Genomic DNA, 21,317 nt, shown 5'->3' with positions numbered 1-21,317 from the left:
GGTTCACCTATACCTGGAGTCCCCAAACCAGGCTGTGCAAACAAGTGAAGCCCCATCCACGGGATGCAGATAACACATGAAACCACGCCCCCTCCAGTCCAGGGGGAAAACCTCTCTCCAGGAAACTCGTCCCTGGTGCCCAAAGCGTTGGGAGCCGCTGACCATAAACAATAATATGTGAACATAAACTCTCATCTCCGTTACAGTGTGAAATAGTAACAATGGCAGCTCTGGGAATGTACAGGTTTCTACACTCACAGATGTAGAAGAGACTTAAGACAAAAGGAATGGAACAAAGAGAAAGAAGTGTTCATCAGTAGGTATGCATGTAATATATTACCGTATGTGCATACTGTGGGTTAAAGGGGGTGGGGGCAGGGAGCCTGTAGGTTTCCTCATTTTGGTTAAGAGTGTTGCTCATCACTGAAACAATATGGTTGTTGTACTCTCCAAAACGCATTCTTATTCCTGGGAAGGTACAAAAACGAAGTGAACAGGATGCTGGACAATTGAGTTTGAAACAAGCTGCTTCCAGAATGAATATGCCAAATGTGTCAAAAGTGTTCTGCTATATTTTTAGAGCCATTGTGTTTTTTCCATAAACACGATGGGGAGAAATGCTGCCCCGCCTCAGGATCAGGATGGACTGTTACAAAGTGAGAGTCCCTCCCGTAATTTCAAAGGGGGCCCGTAGAGAGTTTCGCCCCCCCCCCCTTTGAAAATGTTATCCTCCGGTGCTTGGCTAGATAACGTATGACAGGTTCAATCAACCACAGCCATTTTGCAGGAGATTGCAAAAACAGTTACTTTCTCTATTGTCATGCTTGGAATGAGGTCAAGTACTGAAGTCACGATTCAGATGATTAAAATGAAGATGTGCCGATTCTGCGACTGAACAGCGTGATATTGTCAACTATGCTCAAAATGCTGGAAATAATCTTCATTTAATGGCATCTCAAATGATGATCTCTTCCCTCTGACTTCTGTTTGGACTTTGGCTGTACTACCCTTGTGTCCCTGCAACAACCTGATGTGTTGCTTTCCTGGGACCAGCTGTAGGAGGTTCCTTTGCCCGGCAAGCGATGCTCTCAGCTGTTGCTAGGAGACACTTTTCATCCTGCATAGCACACATGGCTGATAGCAGCACTTTTTTTCTTGGATGCTCCCTCCCCTTTCTCAGTTCTAGCCTTGGTTTACGCAGTTAAGCTGTCCCCAGCAGCAAACCTGATTTTTTTTTTAAGCAGGAGAAAGTTGCAGTCACAAGCTGCAGTGCTAAGCAGAGCTCCACAAGCCCAATTCAAAATGTGAGATGGTGTAGTATCTTGGGTGGGTCCAGACTTAGTAAATTATGCTTAGGGTAGAGCAACCGAATCAACAGAACCTAGACTTGTCCCATTCATCTCATTTGTCCTGCGGTCCACTTGAGAAAAATCTAGATGCATCCCTGCATCTTAGTCCAATTTTCCCTTTCCCTTTCAGCAGAAGCAAGGCAGGTATAAATGCAGACCTGTTGGGTTTTTTTTTTTTATCCTAATCAGGTCCAGGTGGCCTTCCCTTTGAAGTACCATCAGCTCTGCTGCTCATCCAAAAGAAGCAACAGTATAAAAAGGTACAAGTGCTTCAAGTATTACAGGAGATTTCTGCCCCCAGGTCATCTGAAGGAAAGCATGAATCGGTAGAAGAAAATACTGGGCCCAAAGATCATCTCTCAAAGAGTGATGTAATGCTTCCCCCACCCCCAATAACTGACACTGTAGAGAACTTACCATACATATTTTTGTTACCCTGGGCTGTTTTGTTTTACTGGATGGTATAAGCCATTTCTGAAATGTACCTAAGTGATATGAATAAAAACAAAAATAGGCTAAAGTCATCCGGGAGTAAGTCACTTTTTGCTCAAAAATGGGAATCCAAGTGGCTATTCCAGTAAGAAAATAATGTTTTGTGGTTAGTGCTGAGTAAGTCTCAGTTCCTACCCACACAGAGGAAGCGCTATTCTGGGTCGCATTCCACAGGAGGCAATACCCACAACACAAAGGAGCTGACTCACAGCAAGGAACTGTATGCTCTGTCCCATGCCGCATGAGGCTTTTGAGATTCTTAGGCAGCCCATTCACGAAAGGAGCCTATGACAAAGGTGGCATAGGTCAGCACTGTTATCAAATGAATCGGAAGGCACAGGACAAGAATGCATGCCAGCTTCTTTCATTTAGCTTCCCACGTGCATACATAAGCATATGATGCACAGTTGTTGTTAATACTGCTGGGAAGCCTGAATTTGGCAATGAAAGTCACCCCCAGAACTGGTTAGTTCCAAAGATTCATAAAGAACCAGCTAGATCTGCGCTTCCCAAAATGTTCATTGGCAGCACCACTGATTGGCTGATCTCCACCTTTCCACCACAAAAAACTTTAAATAACATTTTTGATGCAAGTCAGGAAACAGCTATGTCACGAACCCATGAGGAACAAGAGGGATATTGCACGGGGCAGCAGCTGGGCCAGTGTCAACAGAAAGAGGATGCAGCAAGCACGAAGAGGGAGGCAGGAGGGTAGGAAGACCATTGGGCAGGGATGCAGTTGGGGACTTTAGTTGCTTTATCAATATGTGGAGGACCCACTGTCAAGGAATGCCAGCACAGTCACAGGTCTCCAGTGACAGAGCAACTGTGCCCTGATCTCCATTTCTTCGGGGAGTGGGATGGAATCCAGGAACCCTCAGGCTAGCAAACTGGTATAGCTCCAGCCTAGAATTGTGGTAGTTTGGGGCGATGTGCATCATCCACTCTCATGAAGAGATTGGCCAATGCTATTTACTGTTTCAGGGAAGCAGCCAAATGTTACAGGCAGACTGGCTGTTCTTGGTCTTCAAGGGGTGGTTACGCCTTCAAACTGGTTGTGGGCCTTCACTGTCCTTTCCTTTAGGGTACTGCTAAATCAGCCCCTGATGCTTTTGCTTCCTATCCGCCTTGTACTGAGGTGTAAAATAATCTGCCCCCTTAAATCTCTTTGACAGGCCCATGATAGCTTCGCTTTCCAAGGCAGCACGACACTTTTCAATAGCAACTACTGAGGGGTGGTTTTGTATGTTTCTCCGGGCTCTGTCGCCATGGCAGCAGCACAGAGAGGCCTGCAGGCAGCACTGTCATTCCAGAGAAGGGGGCTTCCTTCCCGGCAGTCAGGAATGGCAGCTGTCAGCTCTGCTGAGAATATATAGATGGGGGGGGGGGGCAGGAAGCCGCAGGTTCCTCCCTCTACCCTGCCATAAAGCCATAGGTGGCCAATTCCTCAGTGCATCACAATGGGCTCACCCAAAGAAGGAGGTCTTTTAGGGGCTAACACATCCTCCCCTACATACATTGGGGCCTTCTAAGTATGTTCATTACAACTCCCATGAGCTGCAGCCAGCAGCTACCAAGCCATTCAAAGCACGTACAGGTTATTAGCCCTTGTTTACTCAGTCATTAAAGTAGTCCCTAAATGAAATCGCCATTGCTTTTATGATCTTATTACAGCTTTCCTTTGTTTTACAGACTGGTGAAGGTTGGAAATGTGAGGATTGGCCATGCATTTGCTTTTTCATCACCATCGTTAACTGAACAGCCACTAAACAAGGGCTAACTGTGACTTATTCTACAGTCTGTCTGGTTTGGATAAAGGCCAAACTGTTGCGTGTCCTAAGGCAGGGAAACACCTTATTTGTTCTACTCTGATGGAAGGACGGGAAAGCCAGACTAAAGACTGCCCTCCCATTTTCAGAGAGGCTCCATTGCTACAGTCATTCTGTCTCCGATAGGCAACTTTTGCACTGGGATTCACTGAAAGGAAAACTGGTAAAAGGAGGGAATGCATAATATGGCTCTACCAGTCTTAGTAGCCGGGGCTGATCTTAACACTATTTTAAGGAGACAAAGACCATCACACCTTTCATAGTTTTTTGAAATACCTGCTTCAGGATAGCGCAAAAGTAGTGGCTGAAGGTTTTTCAAATTACAAAGCAGCAAAAAGAATCATTACCATGTGCCCAAAGAGCGTTTCAGCCAACCTCTTCCTTGTATCTCCCTTTTCTCCTGGAAAATAATCTCTGCCCTGGTCAGTGTTGGGAGGGGGGTCACTAATCAAACCTGGGCTTTATTGAACAGTTTGGGCGAGTGGGCCTGTCAAGAAGATTTAAGGGGGCAGATTATTCTCTGTTGCATGTTTGTGTTTTAGCACAGGTAAGAGATTCTCCCCAGCTTGCTTGTGCATGGATGAAGGGGGGCTGTCTTGGTGGTTTCCTAAGGATCGCAACAGATACAACTACTGCAGGAATCTTTTCCTCCATCTGAGGCTCTCAAAGTTCACGGTCATCAGCCTATGCCTGGCATGCTCATCCGATGCCCGTTCAGGTGACAGGGCTTCCCCACAGCTCCAGCACTCCCCCCACCCCCATCCAGCTTTCATCTATTTAGCGACACAAGATTCTAGGAATAGCTTTCATTCTGCATCTATGTGTAGGGTGGGGGAGCGAGAAGGCGGCTATGAATCAAGACCTCCATTCCAGGCACTATTCTTGGCTCGGAGAGCGGGGAGGGAAAGCAAGCACGGATTTCTCTGTGGGAGCTGAAATCGAGCCTCGTGGATGATGGTCGGAAGCCTTTTCCGCTGTGGAGCCCCCCTCCCTTTCCCCCGCTGCCCTGGCGTGCTACCCGGTGTCAAGGGAGGCCGCATTCGTGACGTTGACTGAACGGGAGGCCCGCCCGGATCGGGGTGGGGGTGGGGGAACGACCCTAAGGGAGCTAAACGAGTTTCGGCAGGAAACTCCGATCAGGAGCCTCCCGGGGTCGCGCCGTGGCGGCGAGGTCTGGTGGGGAGGGGGGGGTGGCTGCCAGGTGGATCGTTCGGTTCGACGCCTCGCCCGCCGCTCTCTACCAAAGGTGGTGTTGGTGTCGGTGGGGGCCGCGGGATCTCTCCCAGGAAAGCCCCCCGAACTGGGCAGGAATTGACTGGAAACTGGCGGCGGCCGAGGGTGGAGCCAGTGGGCGGGGCTGGCAGGGAGCGAGCTAGGCAAGAGCCAGAGAAAGAAAGAAAGGGAGACGCGTGAGCGCTCGCAGCGCAGAGGACAAAGAGAGAGCCCGGCACCGCCCGCGTGGAGGCTGCGGCGGCGGCGGGCCATGGGCAAGGCGAGAGCGGCCAGCGGACCGGCCCCCCGCGCTGCCTGATCTCTTGCTAGGTTGCGCGGCCGCCGCGCTGGACTGAAGTCTGGGGCTGGGAGGGAGGGATGGCTCTGCCGCCGACCAGATATGGGGCTCCTGCGAGCGATCCCTGATTTCGGCGCTGGAAGAAACGGTGAGGAGGAGAACGACCTTGTTCCTTACGGGAAAGGTGGTTGAAGCGCGGGTGGGGGGAGTCCGTCCTCCTAAGCCTTCGCGCCCCTGTTCCCTCCTCTGTCGTCGTCCCCCCACTTTTCCCCGCTCTCCACGTGCCGGTACCCATTAACGTGTCAGCCAGCCGTTAGGAGCCTTTTTCCTCGCACCCCCACCCGGAGCCAGGTGACTCGGACCATCATCTGGGATTGGAGATTCGCCGCCTCCTGGCGTTTGGGCACCTGGAAGCCTTGGCACAGCCTGGGAACGTGGCATCCCTTTCCCGTGGCTGGCAATGGACTTGCCAGGTGGCGATGGGCAATATATGGGGGAGGAACTCAACGGGGGAGGGGAGGCAGCAGAGACAAGCTTGGCGCGTTCTTGTTTGCTTGTGGGAACGCGCGCTTCGGCTCTGCGTTTCGTGTGTGCGGGGGGGGGGTGTACGCGCAAATGTGGCTTCGGGGCGCAAGAAGTGTAGGATCGGTGTGTCTCGGGCAGCTAAGAGGTTAGGGGGGGGGGACTGTAAAGCGTGGGTGACACCGGCACAATAGTAGACGAAACCACTATTCGAAGAACTGGTCTCTATGCCTCACGGATCAGGAGGGTTGGTGGAAATGCAGGCGGAAGGTGGAGGGGGGCCCTCCTTAGGTCCAGTTGCCTTCTCTGAGGCCAAGAGGTTTTCCTAGCCGTATCTTCTCCAGCCTTGATTGTCCAAATGCTGTGTTTGGGAGAGCTCAAAGTTAGTAACAAACATGATTGGGGGTGGGGGAGGAGAATTCCCATTGTATCCCTTTTTTACTAGGAGACATTAACCACATTCAGGGGTCTGGCCTTTTTCAACCCCCATGCTTCTTTCTCCAAGACCCATTTCTGTATCCAGTATCCATACCAAGTGATGGATCTTTCAACTCTTCTTAATAGCATGTCATCTTTTCATCTCAACCTGCCATTCCAGGTTTAGTTTTTGTTATGAGCCATTTGTTCTGGGCTGGCTCCAGGTGTATGGAAAGCAATGAAAGAGAAAAACGCCTCTGTTGTGCAAACACCTTTAACCCCCAGGGCTGCACTACTACACAAATGAGGGAGCAGAAGATACAGGAATGAGGTTTGGCTCCTTTCCTTCGAGGCAGCAAGTGCTCCCAGAGAATCCTTTTAAGGGACTGGTTCCGAGCTTCCCTGACTTGGTCTTTAAATCAATCCTGTACATGATGCCTACATAGTTGTCCTCCATGAAGCCACCCGGAACCAAGCCTGACTTGAAGGAGACTTCAATGTATATGAATCCGATAGTGGCAAGGTTGAAAAACAGTAGCTTTCTGCTGAGTTTTTATCTTGAGTCTGAATCCTTGCCAATCCAAAGCAAGGATTTCACCCCAATTGCAGGTCTAGAAGAGATAAATTATTCTCTCCTAGTCTCTGAGATAAGAGTGAGGGGTGGTTAGTTACCATTCTGTTCTGTCTAGATGTCCACAAATCTATCCTTTACTCCCCCCACCCCAAATCCAGGAAAACACATCTCAATTCCTTGCCTATACACAAGGATGGGTTAGAATGACAGGCTTGGATGAACAAAGCTAATACGTGAAAATAAGTCACAAGAAGAATCTGGAGCAGGGATTGAGGATTCAAGTTAATTGCATTAAGGCAGCCCAGAAATGAGCTGCAAGGCACTTTATCGCCAAAACCAGCATCCATTCTGACCCTGTGTCAGAAGCTAAAGAGGCACACGATTTGGGCCTCACAAAGGAAAAGAAAGGAAGTTCGCTTATCATGAGCCACCAGAAGTTCCAGCTGTAGGTCAGAGGCCTCTGTTCTGGCTGGATTGATGGGGGTCTTATCTCTCACTAAGGCATCTGTGCTTTGAGGCATAGCTATTCAGGTAGGCCAGCCTTTTGATGCATTGCTTTTAACTCCCCCACCAGCCACAGCCATTTTCTATTGCTTCCCATTGATACCAGCCTTGCATTAGGCCAGATTCATGCTGAGGAAGAATCCGTGCCAAAATGTAGCTAAAGCATTGACATTTATGGTCATGATTTGATGCTGGAATCTGCAGCGCCCAGTACTGGCATCCCCTTTATTTGGGAGTGGGTACAAGGAGAGGTACTGAATTCTTAGTTTTGCACAATTCCTGTTAGAACAGTCTCTTTTTCTCACACAACAGAGAACATTCATAACAGAGTGGTTTTTTTAAAAAAAACCATATGCATGAAGAATTAAAGTGCACATAATATGTATTACTGTATCTAAACGATCAGTTAAATTTTGCTTTTCTAGCCCTTTCTCTTGGCAACAATATTTCTGCTACTTTCCTGAACTCCCAAATTCCGTAGAATACAAAAGCAACTGCAGGCATTGTTTTGGAAAAGCTTTCAAGCTCACGACATCACGCACAACTGCCTTATTATACACTCATGGAATTATCAGACCATAATCCTGGGTCCACTAAAAATTCACCAAATATTTTATCCTACAGTGACCAATGCTTTATGGCATCTCTAATTGCATTTTTGTGTGTGGAAGATACTACAAAGGCCAATTAAATCAATGCCCTTCTGAGTGCAAGATCTATTGGACACATGACCATTCAGCATATAGTTCAAAACTTTCCATGAAGGAGATTTCAACAGTTCATGTGGCAGCCTGTTCCACTGACTGACAGTTCATACACAATTCTTCCTGGTGTCTAGAGCGTGATATGGCTCCCAGTAGTTTTAACCCATTGGTTCTGTCCTCTGGAGCATTAGACAATAAGTGCAGTCTTTCAACTATGTGATATTCTTCAGGTAGTTGTGTATTGTTGTCCTATCTGCTCACACTTGTCTCTTCTTCTGTAGACTAAACATTCCCATTAATTCAACTGTTCCCCATTGGGCTTTGTTTTCAGATCTCAGGCCACCTCTGGACTTGTTCCAATTTGTCATTGTACTTTTTCAATTATGACGCCTATGGTACAATTATGATGTCACATAATATTTTCTCCCCTATCCATGTCTGTATATTTTATCTTGTTCTGGTCTATTTTAATTGGGATTGTCCTGTCCCAATACACTAGAGGAGAATATTCAGAACAATCTTATACTGTAAGGTCTTTAGCTTTTTATAAGGATCTAATATGGTCACAGAAATATGCTTTTTTCTGATATTAACATCTTGTCTTTGTTTCAGTTCTTGATATTCTCTAGTTAGGATGTGATTGAAACTCTATACTTTTCCCCCAGACCTGGTAACCAGAGCAATATGCCAAACCAAGATTTACATAAGATAAAAGCAAAGAATGAGGCTTATTTCAACAATTCAGAGTTTTTGACAAAGAAAATAAAAAATTCAATTTGCTGCATATCTGCTGTATAAAACAGGAATGTTTGTCCATCTGTTCTCTATCAATCTATCCAATTTTATTTGCTGTCTTGACTAGATAAATGTTATTGCTAGTAACATTTGCTGAAGGCAAGTAAAATCATAATTCACTCTGGTTCAGATTGACGTTTAATACTTTGCTCCAGTGTATTGTAAAAATGAAGATAACATGCTGAAAGGAATCACTGGAGAATCACAAAATTAGCAAAATATAGAATTCCAAAGATACTGTTTAAGTCCAGGAAATGTTGACATTTAAAAATTTGCTGGGGAAAAAGCTGTTCTGTCATCTGTTTAAAATGTAAAAACACTGTCTGTTAGTAGGGAATTCTAGATGATGCTATCCCAATACATTTGGAGAGGTCCGAATTAGTGAAGCTGTTCTTAAATAATATCGCTCATAACAAACTTGTACTTTAATTTTAAACATAACAATTTCTGCAATCCTGATTTATCAATTTAAAATTGTGTTTGTCAGACATAGGGGCTAGCAAAAAATGAAGTACCATCGACATATACAAGACTGAAGCCAGTTCACATTTTCTAATTTATGGATTAGTTTGGGTTCTGAAGATTTGGGGATACAGTAGTTTAACCTCAATGGTGATAAAGTTTGGGGTAAGGGAATAATTCTCTCTTTATTTGATTGATTTTTAATGCTTCCACTGCATAACTGATTAAAGAGGCAGAAGAAGCTAGATTTATTATTATTATTATTATTATTATTATTATTATTATTATTATTATTATTATTATTATTATTTTGCAATAATAATATTGGTGAGCACAGATGCAACCTTGCGTTCAGTTTTGCTTATGGATCTTCTACAGTCATCCTTTTGACTTTTGTAGATACAAAAATTTGGATGAATTGGCATTCAGAATCTTTCTGGGTTTTTATAGCTTATCAACAAGTAGAAAACCTACTTGGATCTATTTTTAGAATTAATTGAATTGTCTCAAATAGGGAAGCTATGACCTAAAGAGTGCATGAAATCTTGGTTTAATTTGCCCAATGTGGAACTTTGGCACTTTCCAAATATTATCCTCTTGTCTAGTTCCAAGGCCTTGGAGTTAGAACTTCGCTTGCATTTGTTTCTAACCCCGCCCACTGGTGAGCTCTGGACTACAGCAGAGGTAGAGCTGATTTTAACATCAAAGAGGTTTCCACACAGGTAGAATTTCTGCAAAGGCTTTAATTAATTTTTGTAATTGAAGTTGATTAAAGGTATTATTAATTTTTGATTGACTTAGGTTTTATTAAACTGTCAAAAGCTATTATACAAATAGCTCCCCCTTAAGGGCATTTTCAAAATTTATGCACTTAATTGGGCTATTGGTTTGTATTTTAAGCCATGTAATACAGTGCTAAGATGAGATAATCACCTAATTCTGTAGCAAATGTAGTGCCTATACAAGATATTGAAAGGCATTCTGTCACTTGTAGTAATAATACATCTAGAGCAGCGATGGCAAACCTTTTTTGGCTTGCGTGCCATAAGGGGGGAGCACAGGGAGGGTCGCGCATGAGCGTGCCGCACTCATAATGCATGCGCGCAAGAGAAGTGCTCCCCCCCCATTTTTCCATGCTTTTTTCGCCCTCCCCAGGATCCAGAGGCTTTATAGGAGCCTGGGGAGGGCGAAAAGAGTCTCCCCTGCCCCTCCGGAGGCTTCAGGGACCTTCAGGAGGCTTCCCTGAAGCCTCTGAAGGGCAAAAAAGGACCCTATAAGCAAACCGGAAGTCACTTCCAGTTTGCTCATAGGGTCCTTTTTACTCCTCCGGAGGCTTCAAGGAAGCCTCCTGAAGGTTCCTGAAGCCTCCAGAGGACTTAAACCGACCCCACAAGCAAACCGGAAGTCTGTTCCCGAACTTCTTGTTTGCCCATAGGGCTGGTTTTTTGAGCTCCGGAGGCTTCAGAGAAGCTCCTGAAGCCTCCGGAGGGCCTCCAGGCGGGCGGGGAGGCTCTTTTCGCCTTCCCAGTCTTCTATAAAGCCTCTGGAGCCTGGGAAGGGCAAAAATGGCTTTAAAAAAGGCTGAACTCAGCTGGCCAGCGCGTGCATGTGCGCTGGCCAGCTGACAGGGCAATGCCTCGTGTGCCCTGACAAATGGCTCAGCGTGCCACCTATGGCACGCGTGCCATAGGTTCACCATCCCGGATCTAGAGGGTGCCAGTTAGGAAAACAGTGAAAATGTTTGTGCCTGAGGGATTGTTAAAACTAAAATCATAGAGTTGAAAGGGTCCATTTAGATCATAAGGTCCAACCCTTTGCTCAGTGCAAGAGTCCCAATTAAACCACTCCCATACGTTATTGCTTAACCTCTTTCTGGAAGAGGTAACTGGTTTCGCTATTGAACTGATCTTGCTACTTGGATGTTTTCCCTAACATTCAATTGGAATATGTCTTCTTGTATCTTAATCCTTTATGCCAAGTATTGCCCTCTGGAGCAATAATGAATAGGCCCTGAACCTCTGTGTGATGTTCTTTCAGATATTTGAAGACTGCTACCATAACCCACCTCCTCCTCTCAGTTCCTTCAGCCTCATCATAGGTCATCATTTCTGCTCCCTTTTTCATCTTTATTACCTGTTCTACTTTGTCTGAATCCTTCTTAAAATGTGATGCCCCAAACATTAATTATTTATTACTTGAGATGGGATTTGATAAATGCAGAATAAAGTGGAATTATTACTTCTTAATATATGGAAACTAGACATCTATTTTTGCAGCCTAAAATTTCATCTGCCTTTTGTTGTACCTTCTTAAGAATACTTGACTCTTACTCAGTCAATTATTACTCTAAAGCAGGGCTGTCAAAATCAAGGTCCGGGGGCTGGACGCAGCCAGCAGGTTGCTTAGATCTGGCCTGCGGGGCCACACTGGAAACAGCAAAGGACTGGCCCATGGCGCCTCTATCAGTGAAAACTGAGCTTGGGGGGGGCAGCAATGGCCCTCCCAAGCGCCAATTTCGCTGGCAGGGGGTTGCAGGAGGATGTCACAGCTGAAAACAGTGTTCGGGAGCCCGTTGTTTATGGCAGAGCGCCTGGGCCACCACAGATCCCCCCCCCAACACGAGTGATGTTGAACTGGCCATGCCCACCTTGGCCACACCCGCCCCAGTCCCTGAGGTCAAATGTAACCCTGATGCGGCCCTCAGTGAAATCAACTTTGACATCCCTGCTCTAAAGTTATTTTTCACAGGGACTACTGCCATGTTAGGAATTGCCCATTCTACACCATATAATTGATTCCTACTTCCTTAGTGGTAACTTTTCATTTGTCTTCATTAAATTCCATTCTTTGATTTTCCAGCCTATTTGACTTTCTCTAACCTACAGTATAAAGATTCTAGGATTTTTGTTTTCCCTTCTAATTTAATTCCTTGCAAATTTAATAAGCGTTTCCTTTACCTCATCCAAGTGGTGAAGAAAAATGTTGAAGAGGTTAACCCTTGTGGCACTTCACTTGATACTTTCCTCCTGCTGATGCAAAACTGTGAATAAGCATCCTTTGAGTATGATTTTCAGGACACCTGTGTGTTCATTTAATTGCCATACCACATTCGTCCCACACTTGACCAAGCCCTAGGGTAGCACTCTTTTCATGAGACTCTGAAAAGCCAGTAGTTGTCTCTTGAACAAGTGCTAGAAAAATCTTCTATTCGTACGTCACATGTGCTCCAGAAAATATGGGCTGAGAATGTCATTTTCCAAAACATTTTTTAAAATATGTCTATTTGGCTGGAAGCATAACAGCTTAGTTCTGAGCAACTCAGGACAAGAACATGAGCTCAATGGCAATGCTAACAAATTGTGGGGGTTCTTCCTGATGAAAGTGTCCAAATCCTCTTTTAACGCCTTTGTTACCAAGCCACAAATAGCACTAATATTCCCACTTGGGTGTAGGAATAGTACACTGAATAAATCTTGGCAATTTAGGCTTACATACCATGTGGCAGCCAGGCTTTGAGGGTGAAGCTGTGAAGTGTGTGGGCAGAAGGTTGTTGGCGAGCAGAGGAGCTGGCTGCCAATGCCAGCAGGCGAGGGGAGGCAGCATTTGGGTGCTCAAGCTTTGCCCTTAGAAGTGTAGATAGTTTCATAATTTTCTGAAGCCCCTTTTCTCCACCTGGGTCCTGAGTGTTTAGGTCACATTCTCCCTGATACTCATCATTTTGGTGGAATTAGTTGTAGTAATGGGACCCAGGTGGAGGACCACAAGCTATCCAAGACTGTAGATGAGTTCACGTATCGTGGCAGTGTAGAATTTGGGTTGCAGATTTGAGCAGGGCTAACTTATGGTAACTTCCTGGGGGCTGCTTTAGGTGAGGAAGACGGCGACTGAACTAAGTGCCTCTTATCTAATTGAGAAAGAAGCTTTCCATTCATCCGTGTATCCGCTTGAAAATACAGAAACCATGCTAAGACCTGGTTATAAGTTATTGTTTGAATAAGCTGTAGTGGTTGCACTCACACCATGCTCTACTACAGTATGTTGTAAATGATGTGCAGCAAATAAATCCACACATTACAATAATCCAGAATCAAGCAAACTACATACAGCAGGGGTGTCCAAACATGGGAACTTTAAGACGTGTGGACTTCAACTCCCAGAATTCCCCAGCCAGCCATGCTGGCTGGGGAATTCTGGGAGTTGAAGTCCACACGTCTTAAAGTTCCCAAGTTTGGACACCCCTGACATACAGTAACTGCATCATGTGCCCCCCCCCTGCTGTAATATATTCTTATTTTAGGGAGGAGGGTGCTTGCACCCTAGGCACAGTTGTGTTTCCTTCTGGGAACTTACACTGAATTGCTCACTTGGAAAATGATAGCAAATCTAATAGAGGCTCTGCGAATGTAAACCTTGCATCTCTCTCTTACACTGACCAGCATTGTCTGTCTGTTTGCAGAGAAAGCATTCCCATCAGCACTGCCATCGGTTCCCCAAAGCCCTAACCTAGCAATGGGAAGAAGTTGGGCTGGGTGCTGGTGTTACTGGTCGTGCCAACCCAAGTATCCAAGAACTTGGGCAGTTGAAGAAAAGAGCAAAGGTCGTATCCGTGAACGTTCCCAACATTCTCCTTTCCTCCATTGGGCTCCTTTAGGGGCAAGAACTCCTCCTCCTCCTCCTTCTTCTTCTTCTTCTTCTTCGTGAAAGGCTCAAGAGTTGGTCTTCACATCTGCTGGCGAACCATTTCCATGGCCACAACTGCCAAGGGCTTACAGAAGACCGTGTGACTGAAAGATTGGCAGCACTGAGACATCGGCTCCTGCCAGCACTGTCCCAGACTGAAGTAGCACCAACAGGAGCACCTGGATTTCAGATCTGTTCCATAGTGCAGGCAGGGTGACCGAGGGACACATTCGGCCCCATCGGCCCCATCGGCATGAACAGGTTGCAAGGAAGGCAGAGACAATTTCACCTGCAGAAGTAATCCTTTCCTTGCCTCTTCGCAGAAGAAACCTGAGAAAGTGGGATCTTTATTCCCCTCCAAGCTGGATCTAAGAAGGACTTTAAATTCAGAGCCTGTTAAGAGAAGTCTCTGAGGCCCCACCCTAATTCCCGAAGTAAAGATGGTGATGTCCCACGGCACCTACACCTTCCTCACCTGCTTCGCTGGCTTTTGGCTTATCTGGGGGCTCATTGTGTTGCTATGTTGCTTCTGCAGCTATCTGCGGCGACGCATGAAACGGCGACAGGAGGAGCGGCTGCGGGAGCAGCACCTGCGCACTTTGGAAATGGAGCCCTTGCATTATGAGGGCTACGGGGGCCCTGCCTACGGGGGCCCTGCCTATGGGGGAGGTTACATCCGAAGCCCACCAGGCATTCCCATGCCCCACCGACTCCGCATTGAGCCTCACCACCCTCACCACCTCCCACCACCAAGGCCTTGGAGCTGTAGGCATGGTAAGAGCCAGAAGATGCCCTTGTGATGACTTGTGGCCGCTTCTTAAGGGTTTTAAAAAAGAGGGTAGCCATGCCAGGGAGGGAGGCCAGGAAGAGCTGACACTTGACTTGAAGGCATGTAATCTGTCAGTTGGTGCAATGTGGGTTTCATGCTGCTGGCTTAAAACCCATAGGTTAGCCATGCTTGCCTTTTGTAGTTGGGAGATATGCCTTCAAAGAGTTAATGTTTGAAAAGTCCACCTAATCTCAGTTTCGTTCTTGTGCAATGGGAGGGACTCTCAGATAGTTCGAAGGTCTCATGATGCCCCATGTGTGAAGGTGCTTCTTGAAGAGGGATAGGAAGTTCCTAATCCCTTCAGCACCTCGGATATAAGAGGATCTTGCTATAAGAAAGTTGGGGGGGGGGGAATCTTCCTCCCGCCATTGTTCCTACTTCATCCAGTATTGATCTTTATAGAGAGCTTATGACTGGAACCTCAGTCAGAGGGCTTGGTGGTAATGTTGTTCCCAATGCAACTGTTGCTTCCACTCAATGGCTGTGATCCTTTTGCTTGCAGAGCCAGACCCATCTAAGCCTCCATGCTACGAGGAAGCAGTGCTGATGGCTGAGCCACCACCACCATACAGCGAAGTCCTGACAGACACACGTGGCTTATACCGCAAGATCAACACCCCCTTCCTGAGCCACGAGCAGCCAGAGAAGCAGGAGCAGCCGCCCAGCTATAAGCCCCTTTTCCTGGACCGGGGCTACGGCTCTGCCCTCCACCTGCCAAGCTCAGCCGGGCAGGGGCCCACCTGCACCAACCTTTACTTGGAGTCGGAGCACTCACAACGTCTCTTCCCAAGCTGGACAGACTCTGAACTCAGCACCAGAGATAGCTATGAGCCCGGGCCCTGGCATCTGCCCGTCTCAATGCCTTTATTCGGCAGGACTACGGCAGTGTAGTGTGCCATTTTGCGACTTACGTGGGACTCTGGTTGCTGCATGGATCTGAGCAGCCTATTCCCTTGGCCTGTGGGAGCCACTAGGTCCCACAGTCCAAGCCTTCCAGACATGTCTGGGCCACCGTCTTCACAGCGCAAAGATCCCCCTTGCAACTGACCTCTTTGGCCAGGGTGAGATTGAGGCTGGTCTCCCCATCTCACCCACTTCCCTTTCTCTGGGCCCACTACTGGCTCTGTTGGTGCTGACTGTAAGGGGGGCCCTCTTGCTTGCCCTAAACTTTGTTAAAACAATCTTTCGTTTGTTACATTTTGACAACAATAAAGTTTGTGGAACCTGATTTATTACAAACCTGGTACTGGCTGTTTGAGTCTGTGCACAAGAAAGGCGGATGCGGTTTCCCTTTGTAAAGCAATCCACATGTACAGGGGTACAAAGTGAAGCAAGCCCTCTGGCCTCCCACCCAAAAGACCCAGCAGCTTTCCCTCCCTCTGCTCAGGGGCACAGCCTGTTCCAGGAGGAGCATTCCTTTATCACCAGCTCCACCTAGTGGTGCTCTCTTCATGCAAGGTTGGTCACCGGACAGATGTTTACCACCATTCCTCCATGTTTCCCTCACCACACAAATGCTTGCTTGCCACATGAATTTTAAAAATTGCACAACCCTCAACCTCCCCAACGCTCTTTATAAAGTACATTTCTAACCATTTATGGTAGGGGAGAAAAGGATGCCACCAGAAATAAAAACAGACAATAGAGTTGCCCTCCGTGGCTTTCTGTAGAACTCGGACAGACTCAGTGGGCCCCTGCAGTTCTTCAGCATTTGCCCCACCCCATCTCCACCCCCACACTTTTCCCCCTTTCCAATAAAGTCATCCTGGATTTCAAAGCCAGCTGCCCTGCTTGGAATCAATTTATTTATTAACATACATAAGCACATTGCTGTTACAGAATTTGTGCTTTCAAAAAAAACAATTACTGTACGGGGGGTGGGGGGAGGGAGAAAACGAAGCATGGAATGGATGAGGAAAGAAGAAAGAGAAAGGAGAAAGGTGCCCATCCAGAGTGTCCCCTTGTCCCAGGCTCCCAGGGCAAATAAAGACCTGAGGAGAAGGGTCTGGAACAGGCTTGCTCTCAGACAGAGGGCCACCGAGCGGAGCGGAGCTGAGCTGTGGGGTTGGTGGGGGGGAAGAGCGTCTCTTGCTGCTAACGTTTGCTGGAACCCAAAAATGGACAGGGCTTCTGCTTCCCTGGGAACAAGGCCTCTGTGGACCAAGTGGAGAAGGGAAAAGATGGAAGCCAGTGCCTTGCCCACACAGGGCCACTTTATTGCCATATTTTATTTTATTTTAATTCGTGCAAAATACTCAAAACTCTGGCAGAGCCTGAGTGGAGAAAAGTTCCTCCCATCCTCCCCCAAGAGCTGCACACCTCACCCATCCCCCCATCCCAAGAGATCAACCCAAATGGCATAAATGGCATTGGGACAGGAGGGATCTGAAAAAAACCCCATGGGCAAAGGCAACAGGAAAGGGGTCTGCAGGGAAGCTACCAACAAAGAGGGGACCAGGCAGATTTACACGTTTCCTATTTGACACCATTAGAAAAAGAGAGAGAAAGAAAGAGAGAGAGAGAGAAAGAGAGAGAGAGAGAGAGAGAGAAAGAGCGCGCACTGGAAAAAGTTATCCCCCCCTTCCAGATTTTTCTATCTGGCTGGGGTACAATCTGAGGCCATGGACCGCAGGGCTACAATATGGAGCAAGGGGGCACCAGGCCCTCACTGCGGCTGCTCCAGGCTTGCAGACACTGGACTTGCTAGGTGCAGGGTTGAGGAGTTTGGCCTGGGAGTCAGCCTTAAACGCTGCCCCCAAAGCTCTCCTCTTCTTCTGGCACTGGGTCAGCATCCCAACAGGTGATGTCAATCTCTGAGGGAAAAAGAAGAAGAAACAAACAACAAAAAAACATTAGCTGCAAGCAGGGCTGGCTGTTTGCCTTCTCCAAGGAAATCACTAATGCTTCTATTTCAGGAATCCCGAAGGGAGCCCATTTTATGTCTCGACAGAAGGTTAAAGTGTGTTCAGGCATTAAGAATGTCTGACTGAGCAGGCTGCAATGGAGAGATATCCACCAGATCCACCTCTTCATTCCCTCCGTTGCTGGGGAATAGCGGTGGTCACGCTTGAATGAACTAACCATGATCCACAAGATAGGACAGCATTCCCCCGAGTTCCCAGTCACATGAAACCCTGTTTTCATGTCTGGCCAAACTGTTAAGTTGTCCCCTTTCTATTAGTACAATATGACCATGCAAGGCCCACGTGCATCTGTTTATATTGCCCTCGCAATTAGCCTCTCTTAGAATCGCAGAGCCGTAAAGGACCACAGAGGTTATCTAGTTCAAACTAGATAAACTAATGCATATTTGAGAACTGACCTCCACCTCAACCAAGAGAGAACTCATCCCATTACCGTAGATTGTCAGCTTATTCCACTGGCTGACAGCTCCTACAGTGAGGAATTCTTCCTTATCTCTAGCCTCAACCTTGTAATTTTACTCCCATGCTGGCTGGGCAATTCTGGGATTTGAAATCCACACATCTTAACATTGCCAAGTTTGGAAAACACCAATCTAGATTCTATGTTCTTCCCATCAATTCGCCTCAGGATAACTGTTTATCCATAAGAGGTGGACCTTGGAGGTCTTCTAGTCCAACCCCCACCCCTCCCTCAGTTCAGGCAGGAAACCCTACACCACTTCAAACAAATAGTTGTCCAATCTCTTCAGTGTTTCACGCTGGTGGCTCATGCTTAACTTGTGGTTGACAAGGATTTGTTTCATAGGCACCACTGCCAAGCAAAGTCTGCCAGAGTTTATATTTGTACCTTACATTTTTTTCCCCTATCAAATGTACAATTTGAAATTACTCCCATTTAAATTAATGTCTTGTTTTTTTGCTATGGAATGGATTTCTCTAAGACCACCTATAACTCTCAGAGCCTACCTGGGGGCTTATTGTAGAACACTGGAGGAGGAGCTTTAGCAGAGAGTTCTTCTGATTGGTTACAGTCTTCATCTTGTGATTGGCTAAAATAGCCCTCGCTGGTCTGGAAGAGAAAATCAAATGGTCGCATTTGCTCCCCTTTGAAAGATGTTCACAGTGCCTATTCCCAATTTATGAATACAGAATAACCATCATCTGTGCTAGCCTACTCCACATCATTACAATTTGCACAAAAGGTTGCTATTCATTAACATGCATTTGAAAACTGGAGAAGGCCCATCTTTTCACAACTCTCATTGTACGACAGCGTTGTAAAAAAAAAAAAAACCACCAAAGATTAATTAATCCGCACGAATGGAACAAACACTATTTAAGGCTGCAAAGGAATTCATTCTTCTTTTCATTCATTTACAGGAAAGGAAACTCTAGATATCACTTCTCCAGTAGCAAGGTTAGCAAAAGTTCAGAGAAAACGCTATGTCTAAGCCCAAACTAACAAAACCTACTAATTTTCTTCATATATCATTCTATGCTTCAATCATACCCAGGCATGATATGATGATGGCCTGGTTTACACAATAAAACAACAGCTGGGTTGTCACCGTGCTCTCAACCACAACGAGCCACTCAAACACGTGTGAATCCTGTCTGCGAAAGTGTGCCACGGGAAGCCGTGCTATAGTAGCATCACATGTGAGCTTTGGTCTGCTTCCGAAGGCCGGCACAGGGATTGCAAAATTGCTTTCAAACCTCCTCAGCCCTACCTGCGTGCTCTCCTTTTGGGCAGTCTCCCCGTTGGTGAGCAGTTGGGGCTCTTGGTGCACCCCGGAGGCTTCCTGCAGGGCATGCTGGTAGCTGAGCGTCATCTGATGCAGCCCTTCCACAGCAATGATGCTCGCTGGCTCTTCGTCCTGATCTGCATCACAGAAAGTTGCTGGGGGCTCAGGCAGGTCATTGAAGTTCAAGAGGTTATCTTCAGGGAGGCCTGCAGAAGACAGGGGCTCCGGTGCCCCTGGAGGGGCATCCACCTCAACCAGCATGGGGGCAGGCATGGAAGGCCCATCACGAAGATCCCACGGGGCTGGGGTGGGAGGTCCACCCTGCTGGAGCTCCCAGGCTTCAGGAGGGTTGGGTTCCACAACGGTGCTGTCGTTCTGCCACAGGTCAAGAATGTTCTCAGAGGGGGGCGCAGGCGGTTGTGAAAAACCAAAGGCCTCCCCCAGGTCTAAAGCATCCTCACTCTGCACAGGGACCGGGGCTGCTGGGAACTGAGGCTCTTCTTTGGGAGGCGGGGCTACTGGGAAGAGAGGCTCTTCTTTGGACTCGGGGAGCACCACGTCTTCAACAGGGTCAGTCCCACTTTGCTGTGGTTCTGTCCAGTCGGGGCCTTGCCAGGCTGTAGCCCCAGGAGGCTCTTCTGCTTTCTCCACTGGTTGTTCTTCACTGGGGGGAGCCCAGTTCGTAGCAGATGCCATGCCTGTCTCTTCACTGCTCGGGCTGGAGGAGTCTGCAAGAGGGAGGAAGCGAGAGGAGGGTGTTTGGAGGGTGGCACAGGGCTGGCCCTCTGTTAACTGGACAGAATGCAAAGATAGCCAACGTCCTGCTAATTCGTCTGGGAACAGAGACAACACTGACTGCGGAGACAGGAGCAGCGCCTACCTTTTAAAGCATCCTGTTGCGTCACCTCATCCAGGGCACGCTCAATCTGCTCACCCACTGGCGTGGAAGCCGTACTGGAGTCACAGGGGCTACTAGCAGAGGCAGAGGCCTTTCTGTGTGTTTCCGTCTGGCTGCCTGTGAATGAGCCACATAGGCACTCAAGAGGGAGCGGACAAGGCAAAAGCCACAAGTCCCTGAGGCCCAGGGCCCCCCAAGTGCATACAGAAAAAAAATGTGGCACCTTCACTTGAAACCAAAAGAGTCATGTGATCTAACAGCACCTCCAAAAACACATGATTTTTTTCACAGCCGAGAATAGAAACCCCGGGGGTCCTCCCAGCATCTCTCTTTCTCTTCCTCCCAGGACAGTTCCAGCGCAAGGCCATCCTCCCTGTCTTTTCACTGACAAGCATGCTGGGAAGTGGGGCAGTGAACCCCCTGCACCGCCTGCTTTTGATGGGGCCAGAGAGGACAAAAAGCAAAGGCAGCCCCAGAATCATAGAACCACAGAGAAGGGCCTGACTCGAGAAAACGCAAGGCTGCAGCTGCAGGATTTCCTGCGGCCGAGTGACATTTTAAGATCACCGGCTGTATCCATCCCGCTTTTAGCTGTCTTTGGAAGCACAGCCCACAGCAAGCCATAGGATAAGACAGTTGTGCCAGATTCTCAGGGTCCCCAAACCACATTAAGCCAAGAGGGCCACCCTTGGCTTTTCCCCACCAACACAAGCTATATAGGGATCCTCCTCCCCTCCACCCCCGAACAGCCATGCTGTGTGTAAATGCTGTCGGTCTTCACATGCGGGTGCTTTGGCTTCCAGCAAATGAAATTTACATCAAAAGCTTTAAACTATGGTTGCCCCAGGTGGTGTCAATGCTTTGGCCTGGGAACCAATGGTTGGGTGTAGGAGTGTTCCTGGAGCAGCCCATGAATGCATTAACGGGGAGGGAGGGAGGGCAAATGAATGGAGAAACTCTCCCCGAGGATTGTTACTGTGGAAACCTCATTCAAGACCTCACTCTTCCCAGCACCGTTGCTTTCATCTGAAGCGAGGAGGCGCTGCTTTCCTGGGACAGTGTGATGCTGGGGAACACCCTGCT

The 21,317-nt window shown here is 47.5% G+C and overlaps 2 protein-coding genes across 8 annotated transcripts in view; one reads left to right on the top strand and one right to left on the bottom strand.

Annotated features, from left to right (window-relative positions):
* Nucleotides 1–5,000: 5,000 nt before the first annotated feature.
* On the top strand, nt 5,001–15,910 carry PRR7 (proline rich 7, synaptic). The gene is made up of 3 exons (XM_081936950.1): nt 5,001–5,328; nt 13,615–14,612; nt 15,170–15,910. Exons 2-3 carry the CDS (start codon nt 14,279–14,281, stop codon nt 15,556–15,558), a joined length of 723 nt encoding a protein of 240 aa, XP_081793076.1. The 5' UTR covers nt 5,001–5,328; nt 13,615–14,278; the 3' UTR covers nt 15,559–15,910.
* A 540-nt stretch (nt 15,911–16,450) lies between these two features.
* The window catches only part of DBN1 (drebrin 1), a 49,610-nt gene continuing 44,743 nt past the window's right edge, over nt 16,451–21,317 (bottom strand). For 5 of the 7 annotated variants that reach the window (XM_081936940.1, XM_081936939.1, XM_081936943.1 and 2 more), the window contains 4 exons: nt 20,217–20,351; nt 19,322–20,064; nt 18,558–18,660; nt 16,451–17,480 (listed from right to left, as the gene is read on the bottom strand). In XM_081936940.1, coding sequence (XP_081793066.1) covers nt 17,410–17,480; nt 18,558–18,660; nt 19,322–20,064; nt 20,217–20,351 — 1,052 coding nt within the window. In that variant the 3' untranslated portion in view covers nt 16,451–17,409. The remainder of the gene's footprint in view (nt 17,481–18,557; nt 18,661–19,321; nt 20,065–20,216; nt 20,352–21,317) is intronic. The other 2 variants (XM_081936941.1, XM_081936945.1) reach the window with 1 other exon arrangement.

This window comes from Natrix helvetica (genome assembly GCF_964273705.1).
Source record: "Natrix helvetica genome assembly, chromosome: 1".
Taxonomy (NCBI): Eukaryota; Metazoa; Chordata; class Lepidosauria; order Squamata; family Natricidae; genus Natrix; species Natrix helvetica.
The sequence above is the reverse complement of the archived record's forward strand: the minus strand, read 5'-3'. Positions and strand labels throughout refer to the sequence as shown.

Coding starts and splice junctions, on each gene's coding strand:
- PRR7 (XM_081936950.1), top strand. CDS start 14,279: ATGGTGATGTCCCACGGCACCTACACCTTCCTCACCTGCTTCGCTGGC. Junction 14,613..15,169: donor GCCTTGGAGCTGTAGGCATG/GTAAGAGCCAGA, acceptor TTTTGCTTGCAG/AGCCAGACCCATCTAAGCCT.